At 33.6% G+C, this 18,203-nt stretch overlaps 4 protein-coding genes and 1 long non-coding RNA gene across 5 annotated transcripts; 3 read left to right on the plus strand and 2 right to left on the minus strand.

Moving 5' to 3' along the window:
- The first annotated feature begins 161 nt into the window (after positions 1–161).
- LOC11441811 (60S ribosomal protein L15-1) lies at positions 162–1,296 on the plus strand. The gene is made up of 3 exons (NM_001377988.1): positions 162–218; positions 313–479; positions 634–1,296. Exons 1-3 carry the CDS (start codon positions 215–217, stop codon positions 1,075–1,077), a joined length of 615 nt encoding a protein of 204 aa, NP_001364917.1. The 5' UTR covers positions 162–214; the 3' UTR covers positions 1,078–1,296.
- Positions 1,297–2,086: 790 nt separating this feature from the next.
- On the minus strand, positions 2,087–2,974 carry LOC112419251 (uncharacterized). Its single transcript, XM_024776452.1, has one exon. It carries the CDS (start codon positions 2,972–2,974, stop codon positions 2,087–2,089), a length of 888 nt encoding a protein of 295 aa, XP_024632220.1.
- Positions 2,975–4,511: 1,537 nt separating this feature from the next.
- Positions 4,512–5,267, plus strand: LOC25485941 (uncharacterized). The gene is made up of 2 exons (XR_003009656.2): positions 4,512–4,761; positions 4,926–5,267. It is a non-coding gene; the product is annotated as an uncharacterized lncRNA (long non-coding RNA).
- A 1,978-nt stretch (positions 5,268–7,245) lies between these two features.
- Positions 7,246–8,745, minus strand: LOC11445594 (dormancy-associated protein 1). The gene is made up of 3 exons (XM_003593572.4): positions 8,578–8,745; positions 8,263–8,470; positions 7,246–7,526 (listed from the first exon to the last, which is right to left on the minus strand). The coding sequence occupies exons 1-3, from the start codon at positions 8,669–8,671 to the stop codon at positions 7,490–7,492; spliced, it is 339 nt and encodes a 112-aa protein (XP_003593620.1). The 5' UTR covers positions 8,672–8,745; the 3' UTR covers positions 7,246–7,489.
- Positions 8,746–15,762: 7,017 nt separating this feature from the next.
- Positions 15,763–17,225, plus strand: LOC11443823 (uncharacterized). The gene has a single exon (XM_003593574.4). The coding sequence runs from the start codon at positions 16,036–16,038 to the stop codon at positions 16,648–16,650; it is 615 nt and encodes a 204-aa protein (XP_003593622.1). The 5' UTR covers positions 15,763–16,035; the 3' UTR covers positions 16,651–17,225.
- The last annotated feature ends 978 nt before the right edge of the window (positions 17,226–18,203 follow it).

Genomic DNA, 18,203 nt, shown 5'->3' on the forward strand with positions numbered 1-18,203 from the left:
TTGACCTTTTGTTGTTATGGGTTGAATTTATTTAACGTTAAAATATGAGGAGTACAAAAAAACATAGAAAATGGGTCGACCCGAAATGAAAGCCCAATGGGCCAAAAGCAAGTCATATATAAATCTCTTTCTTCCACTCCGAAACCCTAAAACCTTGTTTGGGTTCCTCCTCCAGCCAGCCAGCCAGCCAGCCAGCGTGAGACAAACCGAGAAAATGGGTATGCTGTTTCGATTCATTCATTAATCTTGTTTAGAATTAATAATCATCGAAATGTGATGTAATTGTTGTTGTTATTTGTGAATTGTGAATAGGTGCATACAAATACATTTCTGAGCTATGGAGGAAGAAGCAATCGGATGTGATGAGATTCATGCAGCGTGTGAGGTGTTGGGAGTATCGTCAACAATCTTCCATTGTTCGTCTCACCAGACCCACTCGTCCTGACAAAGCTCGCCGTTTGGGTTACAAGGCCAAGCAGGTATCTATTCTTCATCTTATGATTAATAGTACATTAAAGTTTGTTCCTATTTGTTTTGTATAAGCTTAAAAATAAGTCAATCCAAATGGGCACATTATGCTATGTAGGTTTTTTGTTTATATAATTGTTAAGATGTGAACTTCATTGATTTTAGGGTTATGTTGTGTACCGAGTGAGGGTACGTAGGGGTGGAAGAAAGAGGCCTGTTTCCAAGGGTATTGTATACGGTAAGCCCACTAACCAGGGAGTTACCCAACTCAAGTTTCAAAGGAGCAAGAGGTCTGTCGCCGAGGAGCGTGCTGGGAGGAAGCTCGGTGGCCTTAGGGTTCTCAATTCCTACTGGGTCAATGAGGATTCTACCTTCAAGTATTTTGAGGTCATTTTGGTTGATGTTGCTCATAGTGCTATAAGAAATGATCCAAGAATCAACTGGCTCACTAATCCTGTCCACAAGCATAGAGAACTTCGTGGACTCACTTCTGCTGGCAAAGAAAACAGAGGTTTGAGTGGTAAAGGGCATCGTTACCACAAAGCCCGTCCTTCCCGCAGGGCAAACTGGAAGAGAAACAACACCTTGTCTCTCCGTCGCTACCGTTGATTTTACTGCAGTTGTTTTGTGTTGCTTCATTTTCTGGATATCGAGTGCATTATATTTAGACTTTGGATAATTTAATTATCAAGTTTTTGTGTTTCCAATCTGTGTCTTTGCCTAGAAACTCATTTTTGTTGTTAATGAAGAGTGATTATTGGCAATTTTCCCTTGTTTGATCACTTGTTCTTTAATTTGATCAAATTATTAATATCATGTTCTAGTTTATCTATGTTTTGCTTTGTTGTTTGGATTGACACTGTATCATCCACTAGGACTGCAAGTTTCTGGATTTTCAAACGAAGGTTTTATGCATACAACAATGCTGCAGTAACACCTGCTCTCATCTGGCTGTCTAAACAAAATTCCCGATCCTAATTGACATGTTTTTAATTGTATCATCTGTTACAATATCAAAGATATTATTATTTTGCTGTCATGTAGCTATCATGTGATGGTTTTCTTGTAGCTTCAAAACAGTAAACTATCCTCAAGGCACATTGATGGATGATTACGTTCTTATCTCTGGTGTCTGGTTTTCATTTCTTTTATGTTTCTACTGTTAAAGTTGAGTTTTCCTTGATTTTGTGATGATGGGTAGATTTATTTTTTTTATTAGAAGTGATGGATGAATAGTCCGGGGATTCTTTAGGGATCACGTAAGTTGAATCTTTGATTACTACAAATGAATACAATGGTAGCTGATGCAAAAATTGCCCAGTACGGTTTGGAATTATTGTTGTGACAAATCTTCTACAAAAAGGTCTCTCATAATTGAAGCAATCTTTGTTAAAACTAGTCTTCAGATATTTAGGATACTATTCCATGTTTGTGTTGTGTCCATTTTTTTAATTGATGTCCATGTGAATATTTTTAATAATATGTTGTTGCTGTGGTATCATTTCATCTCCAGACATGTTTAGCTGAGGCAAATAACTGCTTCACAAAAAGAACTGCTTCAGTTGATGAAGCAATTCTCTAACAAAATGAATTGGTTCATTTTTTTAGAGAAATAAGCTTATAGCATTTCATTAATCAAAATGTGTTCAATACATTCTGGTATATTAACCAGAATCTGGAAACTAGCTGATGATGAGGCCGCCTTAGCTAATTCATGGGCAACCTCATTCGCTTGTCTCCGAATAAACTCCACACTAGAGTTTTCATAAAATAAATTGAAAAGAGTTTTACATCTGTGTATAATGCTACCAAACTCTGTAGCATCATGTTGTGCAGATAAGAAGCTGTCAACAACTCTTTTCGCGTCAAGCTCGAAATCAATTGGTCCAAGTTGAAGAAGATGAACCCATTCTAAAGCAGATAGTAAACCAAGAGCTTCTCCCACATGAACATCACAAAGAGGACTAATCCATTCGGTTCTAGCCAACACAAAGGAACCTGAGTCATCCCTAATACAAATTCTGATTCCCACCCTGTTTAAATGCTTGGAGAAGGATGCATCAATATTGCATTTGAATCTACCTTCCAAGGGTTTCTGCCATCTTGGATATTGAACAGGTCTTTGCATATTAGAAGTTGGTTGGCAAAAATCCTTAGCTGTCTTCCAGTCATCTAGTAAAGTCTTTGCGCGGTCAAAAACGAATCTTTGTGCGTCAGTCAATTCATTCCAAACCTTATTATTCCTTTGTTTCCAAATGCTCCACAAAGTACAACAAAACAAGGCTGCATCACCAGCATTCAGCACCTGCAGCATGTTAAAAATATTTCCAGCACTGTCCTGGCCTTGATTTATCACCCCACTCATAGATTGAAAAGCATCAAACATAGTCCAGATGTTAGAACTGCTAGGGCATTTAAAAAAGAGATGGTAACTGTCCTCGTCATCATCCGAGTTACATAAAACACAACGAGTTGGACAATTTACGCCTTTGTCTCTGAGCCTCATCCTTGTTGGGAGACAGTTTCTACAAACCCTCCAAATAAAATTCTTAACTTTAGGAGGTATTCTAAGATTCCATAGCAAATTCTAGGAGCCTTGCACCTTGAAATGATTGACATCAAATAATTCTTGGATACAAAGACGATATGCACTGCGCACAGAATACTCACCATTCTCCATATTTTTAACTACGAAGGCACATTTTCCGGCAATGCATTCCTTTATTGATATTTTGAAAGGGGTTGATTTGATCAAATTTAGGTTTAGATTACTTCAGTTGTATGTGCTATTGTCTCTGGCAAATTTGTCTTAAAAGGGGTTGATTTGAGCAAATTTAGGTTTAGATTACTTCAGTTGTATGTGCTACTGTCTTTGGCAAATTTGTCTTAGTTTTGATAACATTTATTCTGACATGGATTTTTCTATCCAGGGCATTAATAAAGAATTTGAATTGGGTTTCTCTGTCTCAGTGCATTTGTTTTTGCAAGTTCTGCACTTGAATAAGCAATCACATGGGTTGTTGGATATGTTAAAATCATTTAAGTAAATGATGATGACAACTAGAAAAATTGTGAAACTGCCATAGAAAAATTGAATTGTGAAATGTATATAGATGTTAAGTTCTGCCAAAAAATTGCGGAGAGATGAAATTTCTTCAAGTGGAACAACATAGTTATAACAGATGAAGGGGAAAAAAATATAAACTGTTGAGTGTATAGAAGGGTTGGTGTTTTTCTGATTGTGTGACTGCGTAATTCCCTTTGACTACAGAAAATCCGAATTATTTAAGGTATCAATCGAAACTTTGATAGTTATTAGCTGGTATACTTAAATGGGCTAAAAACATATTTAAATTTATTATAAACCTGGTTTTTCTCAAGTTAGAAATTATTAATGAAGGCCGACTCCATTGTTGAGAAGTTGATACATTGTGGTGCAATAACTTCCGGAAACCAACTCATCCAAACTTTTTATTAGAAAAAAAAGTAGAATTTAAACAATTTTAAAAAATGTTGAGTTTAAGCAACCAATATGCACCCTCCTTTCTTTAAAGTAGCAAGCTATTCCATTTCTCTCTACGAAAGTTTGTAGTCTGAATTCAGTCAATACACAATAGATGGAATGATCAATAGCAATATCAATAATCTTAACCACAGTGTTAATAAAATCCAATTGTTCAAACGCGAATAAATTATATTATCTTCGCCTTTATATAGAAAATTATATAGTAGGCTTCCCGCATTGGGCATATTTCAAGCGTGCGGTTGCTTGGTGAGGTTAAACATAGTAGGTTTTGGGGTCTATAGGGATGTTGCGTGCAATAGGTTTGGGATGGAGATTGTGGTATCCCATTGATTTTTTTTGCACCGTTGGATAGTTGATATTCTTTTGACATGTTGATGTACAAGCCTTTAATTGTACTTGGGTTGTATAGTTTTTATTTGCATTTGGTACTATTGTTTTGTCCTTATACGGCTTGAGTTATTTTTAATACGTTATTTAATAGCTATTGCATTTATGAGACACTGTTGCATGTACAAGCGGTTCTTCTTGTTCGTTTACTATAAAAGCCACACACCTTCTGCTTTGTTGCTCATCGTTTTGGGCTCTCTTTGCTTTGTTTGTTGAGTGGTTAAAGTTGTATTTGTTTTGTGTTGGTCGCGATGGTTATGGATAACTCATTTGTTAAGTCGTCTGTTGTTGTTTCTGGTATTCCTGGAAATTTGTTGTTCTGGTGGTTAGGATGTGGAAATTTGTTAAGCTCGGTGGAGTTGGTGTTGGTTGATCAGAATGTAAGTGTTTATCTGTACAGGGCTATATATATTGTATGATTGTGTTTGTTTCTCTGACGAAGTGTGCTTACTAGCTAATATTTGTGGATGTTGATATTTTATGATATATGTTTTTTATCCTGATAATTTAATTAATTTTGTTTTTTGATTATTTTCTTGAATAGGTCTGAAGTATTTGGATGCGTTACGGAATAAGGTTTTTGTCGAAGACCTGTGAATGTTTGATCTTTGAGAGTTTCTCGTGTTAGCTTAGGATAAAGGCATTGGTGAGATGTGGTTGGTTGGGTGATGAAGACCGGGTTATTTTGTCGACGAATTTAGTTTAATTCTACATGTTTGTGTAGCGTGAATGGTTGATTATTTTGTTCCCTAAAAAAAATGATTATTTTGCATATGTTTCTTGTGGTAGCCTGTTTATTGTTTTGATTTGCCCTTTTTGGGTTATCAATTATGTGTAGTTCTCTTTTATTCGATCATCGATCGATCTTGATTGAAGTTTTGTGTAAGCCTTGTATTTGTATATTTTGTTGGAATGGTCAGGCAAGGTATCTATTGAAATAATCATAAATTTTAACAATTATTATTTACACCCGTGCGTCACGCTCGGGTTCTTGACTAGTTTCTTTATACAGAGTATTTTTTGTAAAAGAATAATGCCTCTAATAATTTTAAAATAAAACTTATATTTAGAGAGACATCTTTTTCTTCAAATAAAACTTTAAGAGAAAAAGGTTTACAAATTATAGTTCAACTAATAAAAATATTAAAATTGTTAAACCAAACACCGTGAACAAAATTTGAATACCAATTTTTTAACTTGTACATGTTAATTTTCAAATGTAAATTATTTCTTCTAACTGCCAAAAAAAAACTTTTGGAGACAAAGGCCGTGTACATTTTTCTTTATAGTAGTATAAAGAACCTTTTAACTAAACTTCATCGATTAAGTTGTCGTAGGGATTTCAATGGGTCAATCGTTTTTTATTCGATATTGGGAGTTAGTGTGTAGCTTCAGATTTTTGGGATGGTCATGGTGCCTTTTTCGATGGACCGAGAGTTGAGGAGTGCCTTAGTGATTTGCTTATGGAGTTTGATGGGGCGATCACTTTTGCTTTGAGATTGAGAATCAAGTTCTAGACTAAAGTCAATTGGGCTTGTTTGGTGTCTTCTCCGGCAGACCGGGGGTCAATCGGTGGTGGAATCTGAATGAGTGTGAAAAAAATGCTTTTATGGTGTTTTTTTTTTTGTGAAGAGACGTTTTTATGGTGTTTATTGGAGCTCAAGGGTGGGAAGAGAATGTAAGATGTTATTTTAGGGGTTTTGGTCGGTTCTTATGGTTTTTTTGAAGGGTTTTTGGTACGATTAGCGGACGATTGGTGTTTGAAACTTGTGTTTGCAGTCATCCATGATGAAGTTTGAGGTTCTGTCTTTACTTTTGATTTATGCAGTTATGTGGGGATTTGGTTGACTTTGGTGGTTAGTTTCTATTGATTTTTATGGTAGCAATTAGTTTGGTGGTGTTTTTATTGGAGTTTTGATGTGCGGAGTATAAGGTTTTCTTTTAGGTGTTATGTCTATATAATGTGCCTTTTGTTATATCATTTATGTCTTATCGGTTTCTGTTCATCTTGTGCAATTATTAGTTTTTAATAAATTTTGTCGTTAAAAAAACTAAACTTCAACGATTCATAACTGGTGGGTTCTATTTATAAATTAGGATCATGTTAACCATTGCCTATGAGGCACTAGTTAAAAAAGTTATAAAAAAAAAAAAAAAAAATTAAAAAACAACAATTTTTTAACTTTCATAAAGTAAAAATTCCCACTTTTTATTATTTTCTAATACAAAATTTATACATTAGTCCCCTTAACTAATGCCCGGAATCACTAGTTAACATTTTCTTATAAATTATCACTCCTAAACAATTTACATTCCTGTACACGAAAATGAAGAGATACATTAAAAATTACAGGAAAAAAATTGAAGTAGCAAAACATAATAAAAGTCAAGGATCCGATAATATCTGTGACAGGCCTTTTGTTGTCGATATTCAAACAATGGATAAGATCAATCCCTCGATTTCTCTTATCACGCTTCATCATATCTTATTTTATTTGTCACTTAGAAGAGAACTTGGTGTTGGTGGTCCCCAAAACTTATTCAATTATTTCCAAGTATTATTATTAATCAGGATGATTAGGACATCCATTAATTTAGTGTAGGATGTAAGCATCGCAGCTGAATTATTACGATAGACTGTGCCAATCCATAGAGATAAAACTTGCATCACCTCATTATGAATATTAATCAATTATAAGTCACTTTGTAATATCCAATTATTATCAATCCAAGCTATTTACCAAGATGGAATTGCACACTTACATGGTTACGTTATCACACTAGAAGGAGAAAGAAAAAAAAAAAAGGCTCACAGACTCTTATTTTAATACTAGTAGATTAATTAACACTTATGGAAGGAGAAAAAACAAAGAAGAGAGATAAACCTGTTAAGGCAAAGCTAGATAACAAAACTCGAATTAATACAAGGAAATTAAAGCATACTAAGCATTTTACATTCGGATTCAGATTAGATGCTTATATGTAAAAACAAACATGGTACACCAGACCGATCAGATCACGACACGTGATGATGATACAGACACGTGGCAGACGATCAACAAAACAGGAAAATATTTACATGCAACCAAGGAAGATTTGGTGGCCACATCAACGGTGCTTGCTCCTTGTGTCCCCACTGTACATCCTGCAATCACATACAATCCAATTAATTTTTATATGTTTGTGATGAGATAGATTTAATTAAATCTATGTAAATATAAATTACGAACAGTAATACTCCCTCCGTCCCTTAATAAATGACTTAGTTGACAATATGCATTATTAACTTGATATACTTTGACCATATTTTTCTACTAATTCACAAAGATAAATAATATCATGTAAGATGTTGTTGGATTCGTCTCGATGAGTATTTTTAAAATATTAAATTTTTATAATTTTTTTTAGTAGAGAATTGAAGATATCAAAGATAAAACATATGTATTGGTATGTGTGTCAGAGTCAACTAGATCATTTATTTAGGGACGGAGGGAGTACAGCTTTTAAAAGAAAAAATCACAACTAAAATCAAGTTATTTCCTCTAAAAATAAATCAAATTATTTGAGTGACAAGTAACAGTTAGATCTACCATATAATATATATGGTTCTTCTAACAAAAGGAATTAAGTATAATAAGTCATTTTTGTTCGATAAAACCAAAAATAAAATATATAATGAAAGAAACACTAGCTAAGTAGCATAATTTTACAAACCTTATAAATACAATAAAAAAGAACAAGACTTTTTTTTATTGAAAGAAAATATCATAACAAGACTTATAAATATCATAATTATACGCATGCATGTGTCTTAAAAAAAAAAAAAAAAAAAAAAATATTGTATGCATGCAAATTATAAGGGTGGTTGGATAATAACATACCAATCATAGACAGTGGGGGTGTTGGGGAGTGGTTTGTCAAACTTATCAGCACCAATTGTCTTGGTAGCAGAGTTACTCCCAGGATTGAACACGCTCCTCCAAACGTTGTCAACTTTCCGTGCCGATTGAGGTGTCGTCGGAGTCACAGGTGTTGTCGGTGTCGAAGGCAACGACGTATTTCTCATTAACTGACCACTTCCTCCTTCATCTACACCCAAATTCAAATTAAAATGAATTATACAACGTCAAGACATAGATCTAATTAATTCATTACACTATGAATTAATGTTTTTTTTATTATTATTATTATTATACCTTTGATGATGCTGGTAGTTAGCTTCCTAAGCTTCTCAAGGCCACGCTCAGGTTGAGGGCCAGCAACAGTATCATCCCAAAGTTTGTCTAACATTTTGGAACTAAAATAAATATTGATTGATAATATCTAATATTAATATGAGGGTTCTTCTTATATTAAGCTTGTGTATGCACTCTATCTATATATAGAGAGAGTGATGCTTAAAATATCTACGGCTAAAATTGGATCAAGTGTTTTCCTGCTTCCAAGTGTAACTAACGAGATATTTGTGAGTGGCAATGTGGTAAAAACACCAAGGAGTGGAAATAGTGAGACTAAAATGGATAAGAATGAAGACTAGGTGAATGTGGGACAGACAGAGGTTGTAGTGGGTCGGGTCACCTCACAAGTGTCCAAATTAAAATTTACACTTGGCTTACCCTTTGTCCTATTCTTTAGAGTAATGTGGGGTCTACCTCTACCAAGATTCGAGTATGAGCTAGTGGATATGGATCTACCGGTGGGATTTAGTCATAGTTTTAAAACTCGGCTCGGTCATTGACTCGGCAGGGATACTGGGTCATTGGGTCAATGGTCGAATCATTGGGTCATTGGTTGAACCGCATGACTGAACCGGATCAACTCGGATGACTCGGTCTAAAGATTCAATTTGCATAGATATTTAACCGGATTAAATCAAATTAAATTAGTGATTCGGTCACTTTTAAAAACTAAAATTATGACATCTATAAAATAAATAAAAATATCCAATAATAATGTGATGAATAATAATGAATAAAAATGTAAAAACCTCTATTGACCAAAAAAAAGAAGTAAAACCTCAATTAACTTTTTCCGTTTTCGTTTATTGCAAATACTAAAAAAAAAAAAAAAAAAAAAAAAAAGTGTATTTAAAATGAGCAATGCTATATATCAAGAAAATTTTAAGAATGACATGGCAGAATAATCACCCTTAGATTTTATCAAGAAATAGTCTTGAAATTAATGTTAGCCAATAAAATCTCAGTCTGGCCGGAAATCATGGGGTGGTGGGTGTTATGTATTTTTTTTTTATGAAAGATTAATAAATGAGACTGAAATCTAAAGGTTATTATTGTGTCATGTCATTCTTGGATCTTTCTTATAAAATCATTCTTGATATCTAGCATTATTATATAAAAAAAACTTTACTAAACCTAATTACTACTAGTGCAACACTCATTTCTTCAAACAACTACAGCGCCTCCTTCTTCTTCTTTTTCTTATTTTCTCTCTAACCCAAAGAAACACTACACCTTCTCTCTACCTCTCCAACAAATATAATACACATATGCAAAAACAAAGAACAGATCTAAACTTCTCTCATCATCCTCTTCAATTCTATGTAATTGAGACAACAAAGTGGTGTATTTGAAAAAATGGGTCATCCTCTTCAATTCGTCCATCCCTTCTGTTTTTTTTTTTTTTTCTTCTTTCACTTTTCAGTTTATTGAACCGGTCCGGTTCAAAAAACGGTCGAGTCACCGGTTTTTACCGGTTTTCGCCGATCCATTAAGCTGCTCGAACCGGACATACCACCGGTTCCCGGTCTGACCGGTCCGACCGGCCGGTCCGGTCCGGTTTTTAAAACTATGGGTTTAGTATGGGAATGGATAGTTTTTTCCTATGATGGAAAAGTTGTACTTTTAATTATTGATTTAATAATTTTTTATTTGATTGGCCAAGATTAATTACATGGTAATTGTTGATACTTTTTGTTGAGTATTGTGTGACCTACATATGTGGACCCCACGAAAATCATTCAATAACCATAAATCGTTCTTAATTGTTTAAAATAAAAATTCTTCTTAATTAATTTACCCTTGGTCATATATTAGAAGAAAATAACTTCATCTCCTTTACGACAAATCACAAACTCAGAAGAGTTTGTTCCCATTCAACCTAAATTGTTCCAATCCCTTCTCTTCATTCTTCGATATGAAATTCACAAAACTATGCGTGAAATCCATTTAATTCATTCTTCTCTTCCTTCTTCAACATGACTCAGAGATCTGTGAAACCTATTTCTCAATTGTGTGATTTACAACACTAACATCTCTTTTTAATGAAATTACATTACCTATGCTGCGAAATTACAAAATTCATTTGCAAAATATGGACTTAATTGAGAAATTTCACCAAAATAAATAATTTAAAAGATCAAATCAGTGTAAGATCAGATCGGTGGTGAATCCATGGATGACAGAGAGGACGAAGAATGGAAAATTATGTTTGTTGTTTGAATATATGTCTTTCAACAATGAAGATGGCTTTTCAATGGCTTTGTTCAGTTTCTTATTTACCTGTTGGAGAGAAGGAGGAAAGGAACGAGGAACAAGCTCTCTTCTGAAATAAATAAGTGTTGTAGTTAGTAAACAGGGTGGGGTACTAGAAAAAGCAAACAACATAAAAAACTGTTTTTTTTTTCTAGCAGGTTCATCCACTGCCACAAAAAAGACACTTTCCCATGGTGGAAAAAAAATGTCGGTTCGCAGGTTAAACGCCACCCTACATTCTACTCCTTGTTGTTGATATGTTTTCCTTTACGGGGGATGTATACATTCTACTAAGCAGCAATAATATCCAATTTACATCTCTCTGGATTGATAAAAATGACCTGAAATCCTTAAAAAAAAAATTAGCTGAAATTAAATAAATTTTGAAGTGATGCAAGAGTGCATTCCTCTATTGAGGATGCAAGTGATTCGGATAAAAACTATAAATCCAAAAAATTAAGTGAAATCAAAGATTATCTAATTTATTTTTGTGGAGCCGATTGAAACCAAACCGAAAAACAATTAAACTGGATTGATTCGATTTTCAATTTTGAAATCAAATAAAGCAATGAACCAAACTTAAAGGTTTATTAAACTTATTAAACCTACTTTAACTTAGTTAAGGTACAACATTTTACTAACATCATCATTCAAAAGAAAGAAATACATAGAAAAGAAAGAAAAATTAAAATTTATCTTCTCTTACTTGAATGAGCAAAAAAAGAAGTTCATTCTTCAATGGAAAATTTAAATGTTTAAGTAGATGATAATTGTCACATATTACTTAAGTTGCTAAAAACAATTTACTATCTTTATGTGTGATCAGTTAAACATTTATATTTTTTTATACTGAAACTTCTTATATTATACTTTTAATATTTAAATAAATATAAGTATTTTAAAAAAGTATCTTTTTAATTGTATTTTCTGACAAACTAATCTACCGAACCAACTCATGTATAATCAATTTAATTTATCTCGGTTCAACTTCTGAATAACGTGGAAAATCAAACCAAACTAACCAATGCAAGTTTGAACATTTTTTTTTAGTGAAAACTAAACAAACAAAAAAATGTCAAATGAAATTTACTTTAGAGATAATCAATGAAAATTTTAAAGTTTTTTAAATATGACTAGACTTTTTATAGACAGAGAAAAATCTTGATTGAGTATATATCGTGTTTAAAAAAGAAAACTTAATTGTCCTAATTGAATCATTCACAAAACTTATGTAGAGTGCATGAAAGTCGTGATCACTGTTCTACAAATCGAGTGTTAACTCGTTCGAGTTTACGTTTTTAGGTGGCAAAAACGTGTTAACTCGGAGGTAAACTCGGTTTTTGGTGAAATCGAAAAGTTTGACGAGTTTGACCGAGTTAACACGTGTTAAACTCGGTAAACTTGTGTAAACTCGGAGTAAACTCGTTCGAATTTACCTTTGATTTTTTTAATTTCTTTTTTTGGTTTTTTTTTTTTTTTTTGTCTCATTTTCTTTCAAAATCCAATTCTTTTTCAATCGCAAAGTGCTGAAATGTTGCCTTTACGGTTAACATAACTCGTTTTTTCCAACTTGTTATGTACAGAAGCTACGCCAATGCGTGACAATGACATACATTGAATTTTAGGGAATGCATTCAGAAACTTGTTATTATTGATTGATTTGAAATCATTCAATTATATTACTTGCTCAAGTATTTAAATGAGAAAATGGAATAATTGAAGTTAAAGTTACAACTGAAGATGAAACAGAGTTTGAATGTACGATTCAAGTTTACATAACTAAAACGAGTTGAGGTAAAACCTTGGTCGTGATTGTATCATTTTAAAATCTTTTAAAATCAACATCAATACACCCCACTTAGTAATGCAGACATTAATCATGCAATGGTGTGGATTATCATAATCACCCTCGAAGGAAAATCTAGAGTGGAGAAAAGTGGCCATTGTAAATCTCGCACCACCATCAACTTGATTAGAATTTGATAAATGAATTATTGCTTCTTTTTTTTCTTTACTAACGAATCTTCTGTTGAATTAGCAAGCTATGTTTGATTTAAATTGACAAGTTAGTTTAGATCGATTACAGATTTAGTCAATGATTTTGACATTAAATATTATTATAAATTCAAAAACATTGATATCCCTAATCATATTGATTTTGAGTTGTAGGTACTTTACATCTTATTAACTTAAATGATGTAAATTTCCTTGCAGATTCATCCTCAATTTTAATGACGTTGAATAAATGTTTTTTTGTTGAAATAGTAAATTATGGATATGTTTTTAACAAAGCGAACTGCAAATTTAAACACTTGAAATTGGAATGCACAGTTGAGGAGGATTTCGCGTGATTTTTTTGTTCAATATATCATTTTCCATATTAAAGTATGTCGAGACAGCAGTGCTAAATGGTGCGAAAGTTTTTTTTTGCACATAGCACACGAACAAAGAAGCTTAGGTGAAAACTCATCAATTAAGGATACATTTTGTTAAAAGAAGTAAATAAAATTGGTCAAACATATAATATTTCCATTATGGGATTGCTAGTAACGACCCATATTTTCCCGATAACCTCCTCTTTGCATGACTGTTTTCTTCTGCAACCTTTTTGTTTGGTCACCGCCATCGGTCACCGTCAACGCCGTTAATAGTCGTATTTGCTTCCATCGTTGTGCTTATGGGGGTAGGTCGTTGCAACAATGTTCCGTATGTTAATTGCGGCTATCCGTCACCATGGTTGCTACCACCGCAATGCAGAGACAGTCAACACCTCTACTATATATGTTTGCTTTTGTCTGACTTCGCAACACTGTTTTCAATTAGTGGAGAATCAAAATTTGTTGGTGAAAAGTGAGGCGGTGACAATAACACAGTGCAGCACTATTCGGACATTTACACTTGGGTGTGAGTGTGATCAAGTCCACTGTCATCATGTGCATTATTTTATTTGAAATAGTATTAAGTCAATATCGCTTATTTCAACAAAAAAAAAAAAAGTAGTAAGTCAATATCGCTAATTGAATGTATACAGTATTACTATCCGTGGGCATTTAGATTATGCATATTTGCAATCCATAACTATGCTGACATGAAAAATTTATAAAGATGTGGGGAATGTCACTTTTGGTGCTACTATTGCTTCCACTTTGACCATTGACAATACCAAGAGGACTCCTACACTTGCGGTGCTGCAAAGGCAACTAACTACAACCCCCCACCCACCATCAAATGCCCATAAAAAGTAGCCTGGTTTTAGGCCACCACCAATTATGTTTAGACAATGAGCGATGCTATTTATCACAAGGATTTCTGATCACGATCTCCCATCCATGAATAAAATCTCGTTCTAATGGAAAATCATGAGAGTCATAGTATAATTTGATTCAAACTTTCAAATAAGTAGTACTTAATTTGCTTTCATGAAACCGTCGTGAATTATTTTTTTAGCTATATTAAGCATTTTCGTTAGACAATACACTACACCTTTAAGTACTTTTTTTTAGTTTTAAAAAAAAGGCTTATGATCCACTACATAAATATTAAACACCAAGATGTGAGTTTCTTTTTTTAAAAAGATTTATGATCTTCTTTCCTTCAAAAAGAAAACTATGATCTTATTAAGTAATGAGGGGGAAAGTGGTCGCGTGATTAAATTGATTTAAAAAGATATCATGGATTTTACAATTTTTCCATGGATTAAAATATCAATTATTATTATTTTTAAAAAATACTATATTAAAAAGGACTTGATGCTGCTAAAGAATAACAAGTGACCGCAAATTTTAAGGGTGTTATGATTTATGATGATTAATTATCATCAAGAAACTGCATCTCAAAGGCAAAAGATAGAATTCTTAATAAAAAATGCTAGTGCTAGCAAAGTTGATGGTAGGTAGAAAGTCACCTCTCTAGTTCATGAAGCCAACTGTCAGTGTTGGCTTACATGTGTTATAAATGTAAAAATTCCTATGTAGCACTCAAGAATCAACACCTGTTAAATATTTGACCAATAATGATCATCTCTATTTGTAAAAAACAAAAATTAAAAATTGACTCAGATGATTTTTGTAGAATGATCTCATTGTAAAATATTGTTAGTATTATGCTAGAAATGAATATCGAGCTCTCAACTTCTTTTTATCACTTCACTCCTTATCCCTCTCAACCTAGCAACAAAACCAACATTCAATTTCCTAATTGACTAAACAGATGATTGATTGGACATTCCACTTATACAAGTTTTGGCTTAAGTTTGAATGATATTCTTCAATTTATAAACCATACACAAATTCGTTAAGCAGAACCATAGAGTAGGCAAGCAGAAACTATACACAAATTCAATAGTAAGCTATCATTGAGATTATCAGATTTTCATTAATCTTACATAGAGATGTGCCTCCTTGATCTAAATTTGTTTATTTTTATTTAAAAAATTGTACAATTGCAAAATTTGGGTAATTTCTAAATTCAAGGAAGGGTCACAGTTGGACTTATATCTCTTCATGAAAGCAAGTATACACTTCTTAACAAATGGAAATCAACCTACCCTTAAACGACTGCCAGGGCCTGTTCCCAGCCACAACTGTCGCCGGACGGTGATGTAACAAGGTTAATAAAAAACCTTAATAGAAGAAGTCAATGAAACTTGCAACAATAATAGTTAAACAACAAAGAGGAATAAACAAAACACACTGCACTCTTCAGCTAGCAAGACTAGTCATCCTCGTAGGATCAGCCATTTGAGTAAGCTATGGGTGGGAATGCCTCACATAAGCCCAAAAGACACTTGCAATAAAGACAAAAATTTACTATATAACTGTGTCATATAGGCTTATTAAGAATGCAAGTTTTACCTTAAGAAAGCGATAATTATACTATAATATACCACTATACTTTGGTAATATCCACCAACATGTAGACACCTCTATGTATATATATGGACCAAATCTTTGATGTGACAACCCCAATGATAGATGATGACAAACTTCATTCACAAACTCAGTTCAATTGGTTACTTAAAATTAGAGGCCGGAATGTCCTCAAGTTGTCGGCATCGAAGAGAATCGGCAATGTAAATTGATAAATGATGGCCATGAGTTTACCCCTCCTCTTTCTCAAAAGGGCCAACAAAAATAAAACAATTTGAAAGAGGCAAATTTCAGCATGTATAAGATTTCAACCCACATAGACATTTTGGATCATGAATCAATGGATACCAAGAAAGGAAACAAGCCTCCCTCAAAAGTTGTGACTGATAGCCTTTCAATGGACTCACTCTCTTTTAGTGGCTATGTTTCTATTCAAGACCAACAACAAAACTTCCCTTCTCCTCCTAACCAGGCTAAACACTTCCAGGTAAGCAAACTTGACCTAGATTTCGAATTTACGAACCCTAAAGCAAACTTGAATTCAGCTGTCAATCCAATCAAGATCACACCTGCTGATCAGCTTATTTCCAATGGTCAACTTCAACCAAAAGCATTTGCATTTCAAACAACTCCTCAGTCTGTGATCATAAATCCAACCAGTTCATCAAGATCATTACTAGCAACTCATATCAGTAGTGAAATGTCAAGTGGGAAAAAGGGCAGCACTGTGAAATATCATGAACTTGGCAAAGCAAGCAAACATGCAACAAACAAGCAAAGCACTGTGAAAAGGAAAGGATTTGGCCAGAAAGTGAAATCTTTTCTGTCACCGTGCCGTGAATGCAAAATCGTTAAGCCATGTGCTGTTAAAGCACAGACTGTTCAAAGAGAAAATTTCAAAATATATTGATACAAGACTTATCCTTTATGCAAATATTTCTTGCAAGACCAGAAAATGTCATCAGGAATCTGCCTTTTTCTAGTTTACTGTCAGAAAAAAGTATAGGTGATGTGCTTCATTTCAGCATCAGTTACTGCAGTACTAGGTTATATTAGCATCAACTGATCAAAATAATAAACCTTTATGCTATGGATATTTTCTCTCATTTTTACTTTATTTGGTTTAGTCGAAGCTATAAACTTTCTATTTGATATAAACTTGCCGATCACTAGTTATATGGCTTGATATAGATTTTTAGTCAGCTTCATATCTACAGAGTTATAAGCGCATATAACCTAGAGGCCTAATTATTTTACATGCTAGATAATAGGTATTACTGAGTAAAGCTCTAGTGCTTGTCAAAGAAAAAAAAATTGCATCCTTTTTCTTCCTTGTGTTTCTTGAAAATATGCAGAACTACACTCAGTTTGCGTGTATCGCATCTGCTATTAGGGGTTGCGACTGAAATCCCTGAATTATCCTTTATTGCAATGATCTGTTTCTATTTTAAAGGTATATTGGTCTTTTCGATCTATTTTAAGTAACTTATTTCTTCTTCTCAAGCAAACAACGGTTCCTCGCATTTCTTCTTCTTTTTGCTCTGTTTCTTTTTCTTCTGCGAACATTTTTCGCAATGTTGTCAATCATGGATCGCGAAAAATTGCGGTTTGTTCAAATTCCACTATTTTATAGTGCTAAAGCACCGCAATTTGGCAACACTTTGCAGTAAATAGCATAACACAGAACAATAGTGGTGTGTTCAAAATCCACTGCACTATAGCGCCGCTATTTGACAATACTGATTTCTCACCAGTTAGCGTGTTTTCTTCTGTTCGTCTCCTTCTGCGCGAACCCAGGCCCTCTGTTCTTCTCCTTCTGTGTGAACCAAGAAGAACTCTGTCCTCTTTCTTCCGCGTAAACCCAAAAGATTTATGTTCTTTACACCAGCGTAACTAATTATTGTAACTAACTGTTACATCTAATATTTTTCTCCTTGCAAACCCGGACCCTTAGTTCTTTTTCCGATTCTCCTTCTGTGAAACCATTTGCCCTCTGCAAAGTACTCTACAATGGCATCATCATATTAAACACGAACTCTTTTTATGTATTCTGTTATGTGGAACTTTTTAGTTTTTATATTTTTTTTAAGTGTTTGCAATAGCAGTATTGGGGTCTGGTGATTTGCGCAGTTATCCAAGATTAACATAGCTTGCCAGTAGTACACAAACTCTGGCCTCCATTCTCTCCCTAGTTTTCTTTGGTCATGTTCAGAACTTCTCTACGATTTCATCCTGCCAACGTGTTCAACATCCCTCCTTAGCTGTGCCATCTTCCCCATGCGTTCTAATTCTTTACATCGTTTTCATGTCTTTCTATCGTATTCAAAATCTAACTTATCTTATGCTATTTCATATTTCCGATCTATTCAAATTATCTTGTTGGATTGTTTCCATTGTATCTTAGATTACATCTTCAGATCAGTTTCTATATTTCTTATATATTATCATAATATATTCTCTATT

This window comes from Medicago truncatula, chromosome 2 (genome assembly GCF_003473485.1).
Source record: "Medicago truncatula cultivar Jemalong A17 chromosome 2, MtrunA17r5.0-ANR, whole genome shotgun sequence".
Lineage (NCBI taxonomy): Eukaryota > Viridiplantae > Streptophyta > Magnoliopsida > Fabales > Fabaceae > Medicago > Medicago truncatula.